Source organism: Octopus bimaculoides, chromosome 5, assembly GCF_001194135.2.
Source record: "Octopus bimaculoides isolate UCB-OBI-ISO-001 chromosome 5, ASM119413v2, whole genome shotgun sequence".
NCBI classification, from domain to species: domain Eukaryota; kingdom Metazoa; phylum Mollusca; class Cephalopoda; order Octopoda; family Octopodidae; genus Octopus; species Octopus bimaculoides.
This window is the reverse complement of record NC_068985.1, coordinates 21,880,942-21,901,221: the sequence shown is the minus strand read 5'-3', so window position 1 is coordinate 21,901,221 and position 20,280 is coordinate 21,880,942. Positions and strand designations below refer to the sequence as shown.

Genomic DNA, 20,280 nt, shown 5'->3' with positions numbered 1-20,280 from the left:
GGCACCAGCACCAGTGCTCTTCATGTGGCACCAGCATCAGTGCTTTTCATGTGGCACCAGCACTAGTGCTTTTTATGTGGCACCAGCACCAGTGCTTTATGGCAGGGGGAAGAAGGTTGATGGCACAGAGCCTCTCACGGATGTTAAAAGATGAACAAGCAGAAGCATCAAAAACTGCTTGTAAAAATGATTCATGGGGGAACCTCCACATAGTAACTTGATCTGCTAGGAATAGCAGCCTAATCTTCCTTGAATCACATTCTGTTGTCTTCAAAAAGGAAGTTCCTTTTGAATAATATAGTCCTAGAAAAGCAATGCTTGACAGAATAAGGGTGAAATGCCTTTGATCACAAGTCTGCTCAGTGACAGCCGACTAGGGGTTAAACAGCAACTGTTTGTTAGCAGGTAAGAAGTAAGATATACTTGAAGGTTCATATCAGAGGGCAATCAAAACAAGAGAGTTTTTTTTTTAAAGATAAATTTAGTAATAGAGAAACAATTCTGAATACATGTCCAAATATAAAAGAAGAATAAAAAAAAATAATGATGCTTTTATAGTTGATGTTTAGTATTGAATATTTTTACCATATATCAGAAATATTGTTTGCAGATATTTCTGGCTATTCAAAACATTCTATAAACATTCTGTTGTTTTGTTATGTGAATGTTTCCTATTTGTATTTTTAACCTTCACTAAACATTCAGTTACTTATTTTGTTAATATTTTGATATTTTGTTTGTACATATCATCATCATCATCATCTATGTATGTATATATATATATTATCAATAAAATGCATTTTATTACCAATTTATAAATTCAGCTGTTACAAGAATATAGTATTGTATTTCCTTAATAATAGTATACACAATATGAGTGCCTATCTATCTGTCTGTCTGTTCGTCCATACATACATGATGAAAGTTGACTTGTAACTGAACAGGATTAATCCCTAGACCCAATTCACTCTAAGAAACATCTCAAGTTTGGTCTCCCCATGCATACAACACACACACACACACATCAAATATATATATATATATATTCTCTTTTTATTGTTTCTTCCAGAAAATTTGTCAAGCAGTGTTTCAAGCCATTCTCCGCAGATATATGTGATGATGGAGTCTACAAGAAATTGTGTTCAGAAACAACACAATACAAAGCTGATTTAACAAATAAAGTAGAGCTGTAAGTATTGACTTATTATTGTTCTACCTGTTTGCTAGCAGGAGTGTACTGGGAAGAAGGTGGGACATTAAGCACTTGCATTAAACACTGAATTAAACACTTATCTAATGATAATTTGGAAGGTAGGCAAAAGGTAGATATGCCTCTAACTTCTCTTTACTCAGTTTTGAATATTTTAATTTGTACCTCATTACTCAAACTGGAAAACCAAATAGTTTCTTACATAGATTAATCATCAACTTCATCATCATCATTTTAACATTCACTTCTCCATGCTTCCATGGATCAGATGCAATTTGTTGAAGCAGGTTTTCCGTGGCTGGATGCCCTTCCTGTTGCCAACCTTTACCTGTTTCCAAGCAAAGCAATATTTTCCCCATGGCCAGGCAAGTTCTTCATGGAAAGCTCTAAATGAACAACCTTTCTTGCATGATGATGATGATGATGATGCTAATTTACAATCGTCATGTGATGTCTAGACAATGGCACACACAAACTCACACACACATACATGCACACACATATATAACAGGCTTCAACTTAAATGCTGCTTTCTGTGAGCAGTTATTTTTAGAAATGACTTCTTTTAAAATTAGTAACTAATGTATTATACTACAATATATTATGGTATGTTGTATTATGCCATAAATCTAAACACCGTGTGATTAATGGAATTTCAATTTCATTTCATCATCATCATTACTATTATCATGATTATTTAATGTTTGTGTTCCATGCTTACGTGTGTTGCACAGTTTGACAGAATCCAATGTTTAAGGACTCTATTGTGCTCCAATGCATGGTTTTCACAGCTGGATGTCCTTACTAATTCTAACCACATCTATATATTTTTAGTCATTTCTTAGATTGGAGACATCCTGTCATATGTGTGCTGATAGATCAATCTCTAACCTATATAATAATGACTCTGTTAGACTCTGAGATTCAGTTATGCTTCTTGTACTCTTTCCTCTCTATGCTAACAACTTCGTTGTTAGCACTGCTAACAACACATCTCTTTGCAGAAAAGACCACCCTTCCTCTCAAAGGCATCATCTACATGCCATCTAAATACCTCATACTATTTAGTTTATTGAAGTTGTGCTTCATTTCAATAAATAGAGACCTTGGAAAACATTCAATAGAGACATTCAATAGACAGTTGATAAAAAAAAAACTGGAAAACTAGATGTTAAAAGATATTTTAATTCTTTATTAATAATTTCAGTAAATGATTATTGAAATATTAAAAATGAAGTTTAAATAATTCATATTTCTTTTGACGATAACTTGCATAAGCAATAAGCAAGACTTTACTAAATTAATTTAATTGATCGTATAATAATTAAGCATTTAGCACAGTTTTAGCTATCATGAATCCAAGATGCAATCAGAAGAATCAATTAAAATTATTCTTACTAATTATGCTTTTCATTAACTTCAAATCACTCAGGTCAATTTACCCCACCCACTTCATCCCTTCTTCATCATCCTACACTGCTACTAACAATATTTAGGTAGTTATTTATCCATTATTCATCCTTCACACATTATCATGTGCTCATAACAACTCAAATTGATGTTTTTAATTCCCAACTTCATTTTTTTAATTCTTAAATTCAATTTATAAATGCTGCGAATTATATTATTCTTTCTCAGAGTCTCTCAGCTTTAATATCCATGTCTGCTTTAATTACTTTATCATCAATGTACATGGAATTTCTTTATATTTCTAATTTCATTAGAGTCTAAATATTCCATTTTCACTCCACCATCCAATGAGGAAGCCTCTTCATGGTCATCTAATCTGCTAAAACAGCAACTAAATATCCCTCAAATTATATCCCTGCTATCTTAAACAAAGAAGATCATTTTGCATAATGAGTCTTAGACACTTATCCCTACCCTACTCTCTTAAACAAGTAAGATCACTTTAGATAATGTAGTCTTAGACACTCCTAAAATGTTGAGATGATCATGGCTACAATGTTTTTCATCATAGATTTGCTCAATCAGGTTTGGCCTGCATTAAAACGAGAACAACTGATTAAGTTACATAACAAATCCTTCACATCCTACACTCACTTTACTCAATCCTTTCTCCTTTGTAATTTTACCCACCCCTCTTCCTGTCCTTTTTCTGCCTGCAGACATCAACCTACATCAACTGCACCATTAACTGAACATTAACCTATTAAGAGAAATAACTTGTCTACAAAGATCATAATCACTGCTCTTTCTCTACTTAACTTTATTCGTTTTTAAGGCCCACTTTTAGTTTCTTTCATTTGTTAATTTGTTAAATTAAGGAAGCATCCTGTTTAATCCGACCGTTAGCTTGAAATTATTATTTAAGGTTGAGATTAATGGAATTTCTAAGAGGTTATTAGTTTAACTGTGATAAAAATAAACTATATAAAAATAGTGGTTCAGAACTCTCATAAGATTCAGTTAAAATCATTATAGTATGGGGAAACAAAATCTAAAACATTGAAGCAAGATGCAGTGGAAGCCACTTATTAAAATTTATGGATAATGTTATCATTCAGATACTGTTATCTAAATTAATTAATCCCATATTCTTTACATGAAAACGAATTTTAAATTATCCCTTTATTAGAATCAAAGCTTTGAATGTTATCAAAATTTTCAAGTAAACTGCTACATTGCAACTGCTGCTAATCTATTGCTTATAATTACTATGGTGATCTAAACAAAAGCATGCCAGATACTGAGATGTAGCAAAAGTATGTGGATGATGGTTGATAATAGCTATGGTGGTGATGGTGATGGCAGAATCATTTGTTGGTGTTGGGAATGGAGAGTATGGTGTGCTGAATTGGTCAGTATGGCCAGCAGTGTTAGTGAATAGGTGTATGTACATATATGTGTGTGAGTGTGTGTATATGCATTCACAGACGATTCCATTTATTACAATCTTGGATAATGTTATCAGTTTTTGTTATTAAGTTTAGTGGGCTCCACACCCTTTATCTAAAATGAATGAAAAATTATCTACTTATTAGAATCAAATGACCAGTTAATATTATATTCCTGGCTTAATATTGCTAAACAGTTATTGTCATCAGCAGGTTATTATTTTGGAAAAGGTTTCATTCCAAAACAATCATGATAGGCAGGATTCTACTGCATGTGTATGTGTGTGTGATGATATGTATGTATATGAATGTATGCATGTGTGTATGTGTGTGTGTGTGGCATACTAGTCAGGTTAATCTTTCATGAACTACAAGGGTTAAACATTTCAATTGTCAATCAAAATCATTTTCCATTATAAATAAAAGATATTGCAGTTCTGAAAATAATTCAATTCAAATTTCGATTTTCTTCTTTACAAACCAAATTATATTATTTATAATGAATTAATTAATGCATAATAGCCATTCCTAAATGCAGTTCTAGATTGGAATGGTTAATTCCCAGATTATATTGATTGTTGAATAAATTAGAAGCTTTCTGTCAAACTAAGACTGCAACTCATTTTCAGAACTAGATTGTTGAAATTACATTTCAGTTACATCACAAAAGGCATCAACATCACACATTCTCATTTCTTTCTTTATTATAAATCTGAAGATTTGTAACTTATGCAAAAAATGAAGAAAAAAAAGGTAAAAAGAAAACAATTGTAATATTTCTATTTTAAGATTTTTTATTCCAATTGGTTACGAGTTAAAATTTTAGGAACACTATAATTATTTTTGGCCTAACTGAAGTTAGGTGATGTTCCAACTAGATACCCAATACCTACTTAGAGAAAAGGCAATTAGCAGTTTTCTTGCAAGATTCATATGCAGATACCAGGTTTTGCAAAATGCATTGATGAAAGCCTGGGAAAATGGCTGCTAGAACATATTTTATCTTATTAATAATTTCAGTATTAATATTTTTCAGCAAATGATTATTGAAACACTAAAAGTATATTTAAAATAATCTAAATTTCTTTTGACATTACAACTTGTATAAGCAATTTTAGCAGACTTGACTAAATTAATTTAATTGATCGTATAATAATTAAGCATTTAGCACAGTTTTAACTATCATGAATCCAAGATGCAATCAGAAGAACCAATTAAAAGTAATCTTACTAATTATGCTTTCCATTAACTTCAACTCAGTCAGGTCAATTTACCACCATCCACCTTATCCCATCTTCTTCATCTTACACTGCTACTAATAATATTTAGGCAATTATTCATCCAGTTATTCATCTTTCATTCATATCATATCCTCGTAACAACACAAATTCCTCCTTTTAATTTCCTTTTCTTTTTCTTTCTTTTTTACTTTTTTTTTAGTCCTTAAATTTAATTTATGAACACTAGGAATTATATTATTCTTAATCAGGGTCCCTCAGCTTTAATATCCACGTCTGTTTTAATTACTTTATCATTAATGTGGTTGGAATTTCTTTACACTTCTAATTTCATTATAATCTAAACACTGTGTTTTTACTCCACCATCCATCACCCAATGAGTGAACCTCAAAGTGGTTGCTTGATCTGTTAGAAATAGCAGCTAAAAATTAATCAAATCACACCACATCTTGCTAAAACAACAAAGTAGGACACAGTGAATAATGTAGCCCTAGATACTCCTAAAATAATATCATCCCTAACCTAGCAATTGAGCTTATGCATAGTTACTTGACCTACTGGAAATAGCAACCAAATCTCCCACAAATCATACCCAATCATCTTAAAAATGGAAGAACAGGGTGAATAATATAGTCATAGATACTCCTGTAATGACAGAATGGTCATGGTTGGAATGTGTTTGATTATCTCATTCAAGATTACCTTAGTGCTAAACAATAATTAATTAAGTTGCTTAAATAACTAATCATTTTCTATGACATCTTCATGTGTTTACATGTTACTTGAATGAGCCAGTGATGTTATTTCTGTTTTTTATCAGTCTACCTTGTCTATAATGTAATTTATACCAACTAGAAAATAGTTGAGTTGTTAGCCAAAATCAATCTCTTGTAACTGCTGAACTATGTCACACTTAACAATTAACAAACAGAATCATAACAATAGTTATTTCAAGATACTTGGAAATCAAGATTCTCTTTATTGGTGTCAAATGTTCTGGAAGATTGTTCTGAATTCAATTCTTAGAACTGTAAATGCTGAAACAAAAATGAGGTAAAATAAATCCAGACTCAATAAGCAAATCTTTCTTCCTTCCTTCTTTCTTTCTTCTTTTTTTCTTTTGTCTTCTTTTTCCTTCTATACTCTATTAGAGAATAAAGATATAGATTTTTAGCTAACAGTATACATATAGGCATGTAAACACCCTGTATTTATATACAATGTCTGTGGAATGAAAAAAGTGGGATCAGCTAGACTAATTTCAATCTTTTGTACCCTTTCTAACTGTCCATGGAGACACTACCTATAATGCAACTAAGACACCAAGTGGATTCAATTGACCAATCTGCATATATAATGCATTCTTAACAGCTAGTTCAATTATTAAACTAGTGGTGTGTTAACATGCATCTACATACAGTATTAGTTAAAAATTTATTGGTATATTCATAGCATTGAAACAAGACACTGTTAATACAGCAGTAAAGTGTTAATACGCTTCTTACTTGTCTTCTATCTTCTCTTTCTTCTTCTTCTTCTTCTTCTTCTTCTTCTTCTTCTTCTTCTTCTTCTTCTTATTATTATTATTATTATTATTATTATTATTATTATTATTATTATTATTATTATTATTATTATTATTATTATTATTATTATTATTATTATTATTATTATTAGGACAGTGAATGGTAGAATTGGTAGGGCAAAGGACAAAATGCCTTGCAGTATTTAGATACGAATCTTACTGTGATCAACTTTGCCTTTCATCTTTCTAGAGTCGATAAAATAAGCATCTATGGTTGCTCTAATCGATTATATCTTCCACTAAAATTTATATTCTTGTACCTATGTTAGAAATCATTCTTCTTCTTATGATTAGAGTGATAGATAACAGAATCAATAGATCTTCAGACAAAATGCCTTGACCCCCATTCCTTTACATTCTAAATTCAAACACTGCCAAGGTCAAACGTTGTCTTTCATTTTTCCCCAGTTAGTAAAATAAGTACCAATCCAGTAGCTGGCTGGCGTTAATCAATTATTCTCTCCTCTAAATTTTGTAGCCTTGTGTAAGAAATGATAAAATATCATTACTACTATGATATCTTTATTCATCTGTACATATTCAAATCCAGTAGTAGACTTCTTTCATGGATTTGCTGGTATTGTTTTTAAGCACCTCCCTACACCATCAGCAACATTGTCGTCGCTGTTGTCATCATCTTCTTCATCATCATCATCGTCATCGTCGTCATCGTCATCATCATCATCATCACCGTTTAATACCCATTTTCCATGTTAGCGTAAGTTGGATGATTCAACAGGAGCTGGTGAACCAGAGGACTGCACAAAGTACTAATGTCTGCTTTGACAGGGTTTCTGTAGCTCAATACTCTTTCTAATACCAACCACTTTACTGAACTAGGTGCTTTTTATGTGGCACCAGCACTAGTGAGATCACGAAGTAATTCATAATACAAGACCCCTCAATTGAGAGAGGTCTAGTATTGAGGGACATGGCTTCATGCCAGGTGATAAGAGGTTTTTTAGTATGATAGAGGGACAGGAGCAGGTATTTTACTGTAATAGATATACATGGTTACCCCTGTTGGACAAGAGAGAAAATGATGATGATTGTAGTGAAAATGTCTAGCTGGAAGGGCTAAATAGAGGGAATTAGTAAAGTAATCTGCTGTCAATATTTGAAAAGTACAAGATAACATTGTATCTAGTTTTAAGTCTAACATATTGCTTTTAGCTTTTAAATCCAGCAGAAAACACTGTGCCCAAGTGCAACTTCTCAACAAGTTCTTGCCAATGATTTCGTCTGTAACATCATCATTATCGTAATAGTCACTTTTTCGTGTTTGAGACAATTTTTTATGGCTGGATACCCTTCCTGTTGCCAACGTTCTCCTGTCTCCATCTAACCTAATATTTGTCCATTGCTGGACATGTTTCATGGATGTTTTGAAACAAAGGACACCATTTGTGTACTCATGATACACATATATAACAATCACACTATATTAAGACAAGATAATACCATCTCTTTCTCATACACACACATATACACACAAACACACACACACACATGATGGGGGTGGGTATAATAGAAGACACTTGCCCAAGATGCCATGTAGTGGGGCTGAACCTAGAACCAATTCTTAACCACTCAGCTGCACTGTACCTATATAACAGATAACTCACATGGCAACTGAAAAATAAACATCCTTTTATTAATTACAAAAAAAAATTCTGAATTAAAAAAAAAAATCTAATTATAATGAAATGTCAATCAGATTCTCTTTTTTCTTTCTGTTGTTTTTTTTATAATTGTAAAATTTGAAATCAATTTCTTTATTTGCTCATCGTTTAGTTTAAAGGGAAGGAAGCCTTGAGATGCATAATTTCCTTACAAGTGAACTAAATGCTAATGTGTGGCATGTACAAGCTGTTGGCATTTCTTTATTTGAAAAATTCAGAAATTGTGATTTCTTTAATTGAATGCCAGTGCATTATGCGATGCATTGTCGGTTTCATTCATAAAATAAATTATCTCTCGCTGATATTTGTACTTCCAATTTTCTGTTTATTTGAAACAACAAGGTAAAAAAAAGTACATGCTAATTATTCGTACCAAAACAATAATTAATTTCTGTTTACTTATTCTAGGATACTATTTTTCTCTAGATCTCACTGGCTTGGTTTTTCCAATTATTTCACAGTTCTTGAAGCGATTTACTGTTATGCATGACTTGACTCCAGTTTCTTTTGTTTTTCTTTGATGCACTCAGTTTCTTGGCAAATTAAGATGAATTAACATGTTTGTTTATTTAGCAACTTCTGCAACAGAATTGTCATTTCTTTGTGAGAGATTTTCTAAATAAACTTACGCTCACAATTTGATACTTTGAGTGCATTTTACCTTAATTACAATACATTCAGTATACTTCTCTTTCACCTGCTCTCAGCATTCAAGTGTAAACTATTATTTCGCTTAGAGAGCTCTAAGCATTATCTCAGATTTCCATTCTTCTCTTCTTTTTTTTCATTTTCTTTTAATTATTTTTCTCTTTCTTGGTGTTATGTAAGAAATCAATATTATTACTACAATAAATGTTGCTGTTGTTGTTGTGTGTTTGCATGAGCATACAAATGGATGAGGGTGAAACTTTGTGGTTTGTTTGGTGCTTTTTTTTAAAATTCAATTGTTATAATTTTTTATATTCATCTCAGTCAAAAGTTGTATGTTTGATGATTGATAAATGTCTTTTAAAAGAGAAACTGTATTTTAGATCTTTCAAAAATTATATCAGAAAATGTTACTATTCTCTATGCTTCAAGAACTTAGAAACTACTTTTCTTTACTTACCTTTTTATCAAGAATTTACAGTCATTCTACTTATTTTTCACAGCTTGCATGTTAAAAGCCTGATCCTTCCAATTATTTCTTGATCTAGATGTAAATTTATGTGAAGAATAAGAATTTACATGTAAATAATTCATATATAAGTAACATATTTATATGGGAGAATATACAAATAATAACAACAGACGAGGACAGGTAGTGAAAATAACAAAAGTATATATTAGTATGACGCTCGGGAATACGGAAAGTCTTTGACGTTTCGAGCTACGCTCTTCAACAGAAAGAATACGGAGACAAGGAGAATATGTGTATGTATAGAACATGTTTATATCTAATGTGGGTGGGAGGGAAGGCAGTGAGCTTGGCAGAAACGTTTGCACGCCAGGCAAAATGCTTAGCGGTATTTCGTCTGTCTTTACGTTCTGAGTTCAAATTCCGCCGAGGTCAACTGTGCCTTTCATCCTTTCTGGGTCGATAAATTAAGTACCAGTTGCATACTGGGGTCAATCTAATTGACTGGCCCCCTGCCCCCAAAATTTCAGGCCTTGTGCCTAGAGTAGAAAAGAATGGTGGGGGGTACATGTGTGTATGTTTGTGTGTGTGTGTGTGTGTGTGTGCATGTGTGTCTGAGAGAGTGTGTGTGTAGGCATGGCTGAATGGTTAAGAAGCCCACTTTACAACCATGTGGTTTTGGATTCAGCCTCATAGTACGAATGAATTTGGTTGATAGAAACGCTAGCACGCTGGGCGAAATGCTTAGCAGGATTTTGTCTGTCTTTATGTTCTGAATTCAAATTCTGCCGAGGTTGACTTTGCCTTTCATCCTTTTGGGGTCGATTAGATAAGTACCAGTTACGCACTGGGGTCGATATAATCGACTTAATCCATTTGTCTGTCCTTGTTTGTCCCCTCTGTGTGTAGCCCCTTGTTGGCAGTAAAGAAATAAGAAACTGTGTGGAGGTTTGTATATATATTCATGTATGTGTGTCTTAATGTTTATGTTTGTCCCCTTCACCACTACCACCACCACCACCACTACTACTACCATTGCTTGACAACCAGTGGCTGTTTCTTTATTTCCTCATAACTTAGTAGTTCAGCAAAAGAGACCAAGAGAATAAGTACCAGACTTAAAAAAAAGAAGAAAGATTGAACCCATCAATGAAGTGCTCCAGCTTGACTGCAGTCCAATACCTGAAACAAGTAAAAGATAAAACAATGATAAAGATGTGTGTATGTGTGTGTGTTTGGAGAGATATATCGTCTGGGCAGATACTGTGGTGGCTCTCAGTTATGTTCCAGGTTACAGCTAACCACATCAGTTAGTATTTAACATCTATGACTACTATTAGTTGTCATTCATACTGTAAATTCCTCTGATGAGTAATTCCATGTTCGCTTCACTGGATGGTAATATTGTCTGGTTCCTGTAGTGGGTTACTCTTTCTATTGCTAACCACTTTCTGAATGCACTTAGATGCATTTTATCATGGTACAAGCTCTTGAAAGGTTGTCTTGTACCTAACAAGACTAAAGAGTTCTATGTTGTTTCTATGAGGTGTTTTTTTGTTTTTTTGTTTTTTGGGGGTTTGGTTTTGTTTTTGTTTTTGTTTTTTCTCAGTACCACTAGAAAGACAAAAGAGAGTCATTTCTTCTATGCATTGTCTCTGTTCTTTCATTCCTTTCTTTCCAGTACAACTGGACTAGAAGAGAGCCAGAGTCAGAGGGTGATGAAGAACAAGAGTGATAGAAGCAAGTGGGTGATGGAAGTGAGGGTGAGGGAGTGGAAGACAGATGTGTGATGGTTGTTGGTAAAGAGATTGGATTTAAGCAACATGAACAAGAAGGTGATAGAAAACAGATTGATGAAAAAGAATCAGAGTGATAGGAGCTAGAGGGTGATAGAAGAGAAAATAAGGTTAGTAAGTGTGTGTGTGTGTGTGTGTGTGAAAGAGGGAGGGGGAAGGAAGGAAGAAAGAAAGAAAGAGAGATATGACTGCAATAGGATTATAGGGGAGAGAGAGAGAGATGACAGTGATAGGACGATTGTTGGTATGGAGACTGGCTAGAATGACAAGAAACAGCATGAGTTGCATGTTGGAGGAAGAGAGAGTGATAGGAAAGAGACAGGTTGATAGAAGAAAGAGAGTGTTACCAAAGAGCAGTGGAGGAAGGAGTATTGTGAAAGACAGAGAAAGCAAGACGAATAGCAATGAAAATGGAAAGTAAAATAAGAATGATAGATGTTTGATATGAGTGCTAGGAATTAATGAGAGAGAGAGAGAGAGAGTGATGGTTAGCAACAAAGAAGGGTGATAGTAAGAGGAACTGAAAATGGGTAGAGCCAATGTGATGTCATCTTTCATTACGTAGCCAGTTTGTTGAGAGAGAACACAATTGATAGAGAAAAGGTGAATGATAAATGGAGAGTAAAAAAAGAGAGATGGAGAGTAGTATAAGGAGACTTAATATATGGATGTAATGGCTGGAAGAGACTCAGCTGTAGATATTATACAACCTAATCTCCATCTCTACCACCATATTCATTTTTATATCCCCTTTTCTATGTGTAACCAAGATGGGGAGATCTCCAACACAGCACTTTCGTACAAGTTACATTCCTTTGTCCTCTCCCTCGTGAGATTCAACATCCTCAGATGAGTCATAAGCACTTCATCCCATGTCTTTCTTAGTTTCCCCTCTTCCAGGTTCCATCCAATTCGAGTGCTTAGTACTTTGTTGTACTCAGTACTTGTTGTACAACTGACAACCTCTCTGTCTATACCAGCTTAAATCTTTCCCCATGCACACTACATCAGATATCAAAGTCAGTAAACTGTATAATTGTTTAGAAAGTCAGACAGAATGCATTGCACTATTTGCTCCAACTCTCTGCTGTCTGAGTTCAAATTCCACCAAGGTCAATTTTCACTTCCATCTTTTTGCAATTAATAAAGTACCAGTCCAGTACTGCTGAGGAGGTCATTTCTGTCTGTCTGTCTGTCTCTTTCTTTCATTTATTCATTCATTCATTCATTCAAAGTTGTAATTTTGTCACATTGTGTCATGCCTGATCCAGTCAGAGACTTGCATTGAACATGGTGTGTCTATGGAATACTCAGCTACTCAGGAATTCAGCTGGTCAAATTGGTTGAATGCTCATCATTGAAACTCACTGAGAATCTACAACTACTACTTAATTCCTCTTCTATTCAGTTTTTCTCTCACCATATTTGTGCTCCACCATTCATGCACACTAACATTGCACATCCAATGGAGCATGTTTCTTACATCTCTTTCCAGTCTTCATAAATTCTCTACATTCAAGGCCCATATCTCACTACCATGTAACATTACATTTCATACAGAAAAAAATGGTACAATCTTTCCATTGTACTGAGAGAGAAATCCTTTTGAAACCAACAGAGGTAATAGCTTCCTGAACTTTTCCCATTCTATTCTTAGTCTAATAACAATGCTTCTGGAATACTCACCTCCACTGCTAATTAGACTACCTAGGGAACAAAAAGGATCAACTACTTCTAGGGAATCTTCTGAACATTTGAAAGGGTTTAGTTCACTTTTACTCTTATTACTAATTACTCTTGTACATCTACCACATATGATCTCTACCTGCCTTGTCAGCCTGCCTGTGACCCCACTTGTGCATACATGGTTTACAATAGGTAAATCATATAGAATTCCTGCCTATTCATTTTTTGCATACTAACATAGCAGCCACTTTTATGATAGCAGTAAATTTCTGACATCTTTCCTGCAAACGACAACTTTAGTCTTTGTTGGGTTTACTTTGAGGACCCTTGATTTCAGATTTTGCTTCCAAGTTTGGAATATCTTCACTAACCTTTAACCAATAGAGGTATGTGAACATGATCACAAAGCTGAATTAGGATACATAGGGGCACCTACAAACAACTGGTCTTAAACTTCTCTATTAGATTATAATAAACAGAAGTGCTGAGATCTGAACTCTGATGTATACTAGCCTACATACCAAGTTATTGCTGGACTTATTAACTTTCACTTTGTTGGCAGTGTCTCTGCACATAGCTTGGCTGATTCTCATAAGCCATTCTTAGATTTCTAGGGATTAAACTATAGAGCATGGAACCCTGTCAAAGTCCTTCTCCGAGCTGACAAAAGCTAAAGAGGTGGTTTGCTTCTAGCTAAGTATTTCTCCTGTTGTTGTCTTACTAGAAAGATGGCAGTGATGGTATCCTATCCTGGCATAAACTCAAACTGCATCTCATTTTGGCTAATTCTCTTCCTAGTCAGTTGTGCATTAACTCTTTCAGTAACTTTCATAACTTAGTCCATCAATTTAATGTTTCTAAAGTTACAAAAGCATCTTCTTTGTTCTTGTAATAGTTAATGATGATATTGTTATGTCAGTTATTGGCTATTGTACCTTTCTTATTGGCTAAGCAAATGACTAGTGGGTAATCTACTTTACCATATATCTTAAGTGTCCCAGTAACTAGCATTCGTAATCCAGCCATCTCTCTATTTTTGATTATACTTGCAACCATCCAGATCATATTTATATCTAGATGAAAAATAATATTCCTATGCATGAGTTTTTGTCTTGGTGATGTGTTTACTAGTTGCAGCAGCTTGTTATTTTAAATTAAAAAATATAACCTTTCTTAGGTAGTTTCTGTATTTTATGTAAGTCTTTCTTGTAATCAAATCTTTATTAAGTTCATAATGTTCTTTAAAATTTATCAAAGAGTAGAAGAGAAACAGAAATATGTTGGTTCCTGGAATGGAAGTTTTAGAATTAGATTTTATGGATACAAAGATAAATCACTTCATTCTTCAAGGATGTAATTCTTTTGTCATTTCAGAAAAATTAAGAAGAACCATATGGCATATGTGCTTCAAATATAGTCTTCACTTGCTTAAAAGCTGCATGTATTTTGATTTTAGTTATATAAGCTCTTGCTTAGAATCACAGAAATAAAACTAGATATTTGTTTCGAGATTAACAATGTTTCTTACTCTGCTTTCCATAATATGATTGTTTTGTTTTGGGTTCTTTTTTTTCTTTAATGTTGTAATGTCATATTTACATAACACAGAGTGAAATTCTTGGAGGACCATTTCTGGGAAGTCTGAGATAATAATACTACCAATGGTACCCATCTTCTTGCCATTATTCCACAGTAACAGAAAATACATAAATTACACCACTGTTAACAGCATGGTGCTGTTCTCCATATTGTACTTGTTTACAGCTAAATTGCAATGTTATTCACATGATCCATATGGTAGTTGTTTACAAGTAAATTGTTCTGTTCTCCACATGGTGGCTGTTTACAGTTAAATTGTGGTATTATCCACATGATCCACATGATACTTGTTTACAGCAAGGCTACTTTGTCACAGACAAAATGCTGCACCATACAATTCAGCTGTGATTTTCTTTGAAGAATGGATCAGTCTAATCAATGAAATGACCAATACATTTTCCAAGTTGTTTATTTTAGAACTCAGTTATTAATAATTTCAGTATTTAAAGAATGCTCCAAGAATGTTATTCATTCTATTATTTTTTTAATTATTGTTATAGATCATATTTTTTTTACTCACTTTTTATCATTTTTATCTTCTAGGAGAAAAAGACGGTTGAGTACTGGGCTGTATCCCGATCTGCAGAGACGCATCAAGCTTCCAGAAGCTTCTCTAAAAGTAAGTTATATTATAAAATTTTACCATTGATACTACTTACTTACAATAACAGAGCCACTTCATGAAGAAAAAGCAGCTAAATCTCCCTCAAATAGCACCTTATTGTCTTTGAAAAAAGGATACATTAGATAATGTAGTTTTCAGTATACAAAATTTTAAAAAAAACAGATGGTTTTGCTTAAAACATTTTTTTTTGTATCAAAGTGTTACTTGATCAGGGTTTTGACTTTGGACTAAATAACAACAACAGCAACAACCAAAACATTAATATTACAAGCAATCATAATTTTATAATCCTTCATTTTACATTGTACCAGCCCACTCAGCTGTAAATGGATAACCTTGTGACAGTTTGGCATACAAGAGTGAGATGGTGACTCAGGAAAACCACCTGAATGGAGAGGTCTTGCAAGCCATGTTTTGTATTTAGCAATTGAAAAGATGAATATTGCAACCCGTACTGTGAATACCAACTGGTTGGGATTGGTTATTCAACCACATTGAATGATGATGAATAATTCTTATTAATTAAAACTACAAAATTATGATTCTTTTTTCTTTTTTTCTTTTCCTGTTCCATTTCAATAAAACAAGCTCCCTTTACTTTGTTACATATCAGAAATTAAACCACAGATGGGAAATTAAATATGGCTGGAGATAATGTTCTCTCAGTGGGTACAATCTGAAGTGATTCAAAACTTTCCCCGTCACGAAGTGTATAATTAATGTATAAGTATAATGCACTTAATGATTGATAGATATAAGTATTAATTAATACTTCAGTTTAGGCAACTAACCTCTTGTGCACACATTAATTTCTTTAATGTGCAAGCATATGGCTTAAAGGGAAAGTGGATGGAAATTATTTAATCAGTTAAAATGCCAAACTGGGTACTTCATTGTATTTAATTTAGGAGATCACTATTTAAAGTGTTAATGACTTTGCTAGTTAACTTTGCCTTTCTCCAACCACTCCTTCCTACATTTATAACATGTTCTTGTAATTTACTGCAAGCAGTTCATCAACTATAACTAAATGTCTTTAATTAGTATTGTGTGTAAATAATATTGATTTCTAATATAGGCACAAGGTCACAAAAATTGAAGGAGAGATATAGTCATTTAAATTTACTTAACCAGTACTTGTTTTATCAACACCAAAAGGATAAAAAATAAAGTTGAAGTCAGAAGGTAAAGTGACACAATTAAATAGCAAGACACAATTAAAAACACAATTAAATAGTAAGACACAATTAAATAGTAAGACACAATTAAATAGCATAAAGCATTTTGTCTATTATCATCATCATCATCATTTAATGTCCCATGGGTGGGATGGTACCACAAGAGCTGGCCAGGCCAAATCCTGCACCAGACTTTTGTAACTGTTTTGGCAGGATTTTTACAGCTGGATGCCCTTTCTAACACCAACCACTCAGCAGAATGGACTCAGTGCTTTTTACGTGGCACAAGCACAAGCGAGGTCAGTTTTGGGAAGGTTTTTACAGCTGGATGCCCTTCCGAACACCAACCACTTTACAGTGTGGACTGGGTGCTTTTAAGTGGCACCTGGACTGACAAGATCACCAAGTACTTGCCTGAACTAGCTATATAGTCCAATGCTGTAATCTTTCTATCAGGCACAAAGCCAAACATTTTTAGAGAAAGTGCATAATTTATGGTAGGATTTGGACTCAAAATGTAAAGAAATATAATTAACAACTACAAGAATTTCTACAGCTGGATGCCCTTCCTCTGAGTGGTTGGCGTTAGGAAGGGCATCCAGCTGTAGAAACTCTGCCAAATTAGATTGGAGCCTGGTGTTGCCATCCGGTTTCATCAGTCCTCAGTCAAATCGTCCAACCCATGCTAGCATGGAAAGCGGACGTTAAACGATGATGATGATGATGATGAAGACATCTGGCCAACATTCTGTTGCTTCTGCTACCAGTACCTTTAGGAAAATGGAAAACCTTTCTAGAAGTCCCAAGGCTTTCATGAAAATTAAAGAAAGATCTTCAATGAGTACATCCTTCCAGTAATGACATACAGCTGTGAAACATGGGCTCTCAACACTACCATCATGAACACCCTCATTGTAACCCACTGGAAAATGGAACAAATCATGCTTGGGGGACAGAAAACCAATACCTGAATTCAAGAGGCAATGACATCATAAGAACATCAAGGAGAACAAATATAGATGGGCTAACCACATCATGCGACTGAAGGACAGCAAATAGACAACCAGGGTGATGGAATTGACACCAAGACAATGGACAAGACCAAAAGGTCAACCAAAGACTAGATGGTGAAATGATCTCACCTGCTACCTGGGTCCTACATGGCCATGACAGGCCAGAGATAGATGGCAGTGGAAGGAATCCAGGGCAGTGTTCCTTCTTCAGTAGTGATGAAACCCTAGATAAAGGTGGATAAGATAGTTAAGGAAAGTTAATTTTTTCCATAAATAATAAGAATCTATAGGTTGTTCCTTGTGTTGGATATTATTTTATTTATTCCTCAGGGCATAATCTCTAGAGAAATGTAGAAGTGTCCTACTCAAAGTCATACAGCAAATTTGAACTGCTTGCCATTTCAATAACTTATCTACTTTCACATTTATATTATAAAGCTACATTCTACTGCATTACATAATACTATATTGATAGAATTATTGCAAACACATAAAAGGATTTTAGTATTATTTTTAACTACAAATATCAATAAATTGATAAATACTTTTCAAATAAAGAATTTGAATAAATTCATGTTGCAATAAATATTTTATTTTATTGCATCTAACATTGCTTGGTTTCCTCCTCTCATAACTAAAGTAGCACGTTTATAACTGCCTGTATATTGAAATAGTATTTGTTATTATATAATATATTTTTAACTCTGTGGTGTCATGAAAGTCAGGATGTTTGGATTTGTTTGAACTATATTCCTAACACTGACACACTTGACTTATATGTCTGATTTCTTCCTCTCTTTCAAGATTTCCTGATGAGTTGTAATGCTTCTGAGCACTGTATACAGTAGGCTCATTATTATATTATGTTATTAGCACACCAGGCAAAATGCTTAGCAGCATTTTGTCTATTTTTACATTCTGAATTTAAATTCTCCCAAGGTCAACTTTGCCTTTCATCCTTTTGGGGCCAATAAAATAAGTATCAGTTGAACACTGGGATCAATGTAATTGACTTACTCCCTCCCACGAAATTGCTGGTCTTGTGCCAAAATTTGAAACCATTATTATATTATGTTATATTATTATACAGGGTGTCCACAAGGTCTGGGTACATGGAGTAAATAAAATCATAACATAAACAATTAAATATAAGAAATAATAATTTCTTAAAGTATGTGTTAATCCCCATGCACCCAAACTTTGTGGACACCCTGTATATTAATTATCTCCAGACTGTTTTATTTCAGTTCAGCTTGAGCCAAAGCAATGTTAAAATACTATTTTCTTTTACCTGTTGAAATATTGTGAGACATTTAAGGGTACATTGTCCACCATCCAACCATCTCAACCAGCCAATTTGAGAAATACAAAACCATTATCGTATCTCTTAATAAAACAAATGTTTTATAAGAAACATATATCTAACAAAATTTGTTTTTAGAAACTCTTATCTTACTAATACTCAGTAGAGGCACATGATGTAGTGGTTAGGGTGTTGGAGTCATGATTGTAAGATTGTGGTTTCAATTCCTGGACTTGGTAATGCAGTGTGTCCTTGAGCAAAATACTTCATTTAATGTTGCTCCAGTCCACTCAGCTGGTAGAAATGATTAATCCTGCAACAGACCGGCATCCCATCCAGGGAGCAGTATATATATCAGAGAAACCAGGAAACTGATCTTATGCTCCTTATGGAACAATGTGGACTAACCGTAACCATAGCCACTAATAATTATAAATAACTGTTCATTGTATCTGCTTTGTAATACTCCCTTTCAAATATAATAGAATGTGCTCATTTTAAACTTATTCTATACATGTACCTCTTCTCAAATTCATTGTATCTTATTTTGCAGGCCTTATATTAAACATTTTATCCTTTTGTCCTACTTCTTCCTACACTAGAATATTTTTTGGCCGAATATTTTTGAAATTGTAGTAGGACTTGCAAACTATCTCCTCACACTTGTTAATTAGCAAGAAAAAATGTATGTGATAAAAATACAAATGTCCTTCACCTCTTTGGCTAGTCAATAATAGTAAATCTCCATAAACACATTGTCACAAAACCTGCAGGAGAAAATAAATCAATTATGATAATATGAGTTAGAAGAAAAAGCACCCAATTTTCTTTCCAATGCAAGGTTGGCTCTGGTACAAGTTTTCCTAAATAGCCTATGTATATATTATCATCACCAAAATTTTAACGTCCAACTTTCCATGCTAACATGGATCAGACAAAATTCATTGACTTAGATTTTGTACAACCTGATGCCCTTCCTGTCACTAACCCTCACTTGTTTCCAACTGCAGTAATTTTTCTCTTAGTTGTTTGAACACAAACAGAACAATGGCTAGGCATGGTTTCACAGAAAATTGCAAACAACACTACTGTGTAATCTCAAGACAAGGAGACTCAAACACACACATGCTCGCACGCACACATACACATTGGGCTTCATTCAGCTTCCTTCTACCAAATCTATTCACAAGGCCAGAGCTATAGCAGAAGACGCTTGAACCCAGAACCACAAAGCCATGCCTTTACACACAAACACACACACACACACACATACACACATATATATGTACACACACATATGCATGTATGTATGTGTGTGTGTGTGTGTGAGTATATATATGTGCATGTGTGTGTGTGTGTATATATGTATATATATATATATATATATAT

The 20,280-nt window shown here is 33.8% G+C and overlaps 1 protein-coding gene across 1 annotated transcript in view; it reads left to right on the top strand.

Moving 5' to 3' along the window:
* The window catches only part of LOC106883080 (uncharacterized), a 441,666-nt gene that overhangs the window by 389,636 nt on the left and 31,750 nt on the right, over positions 1-20,280 (top strand). Inside the window, exons 26-27 of the mRNA XM_014933964.2 lie at positions 1,070-1,189; positions 15,316-15,391. Coding sequence (XP_014789450.1) covers positions 1,070-1,189; positions 15,316-15,391 — 196 coding nt within the window. The remainder of the gene's footprint in view (positions 1-1,069; positions 1,190-15,315; positions 15,392-20,280) is intronic.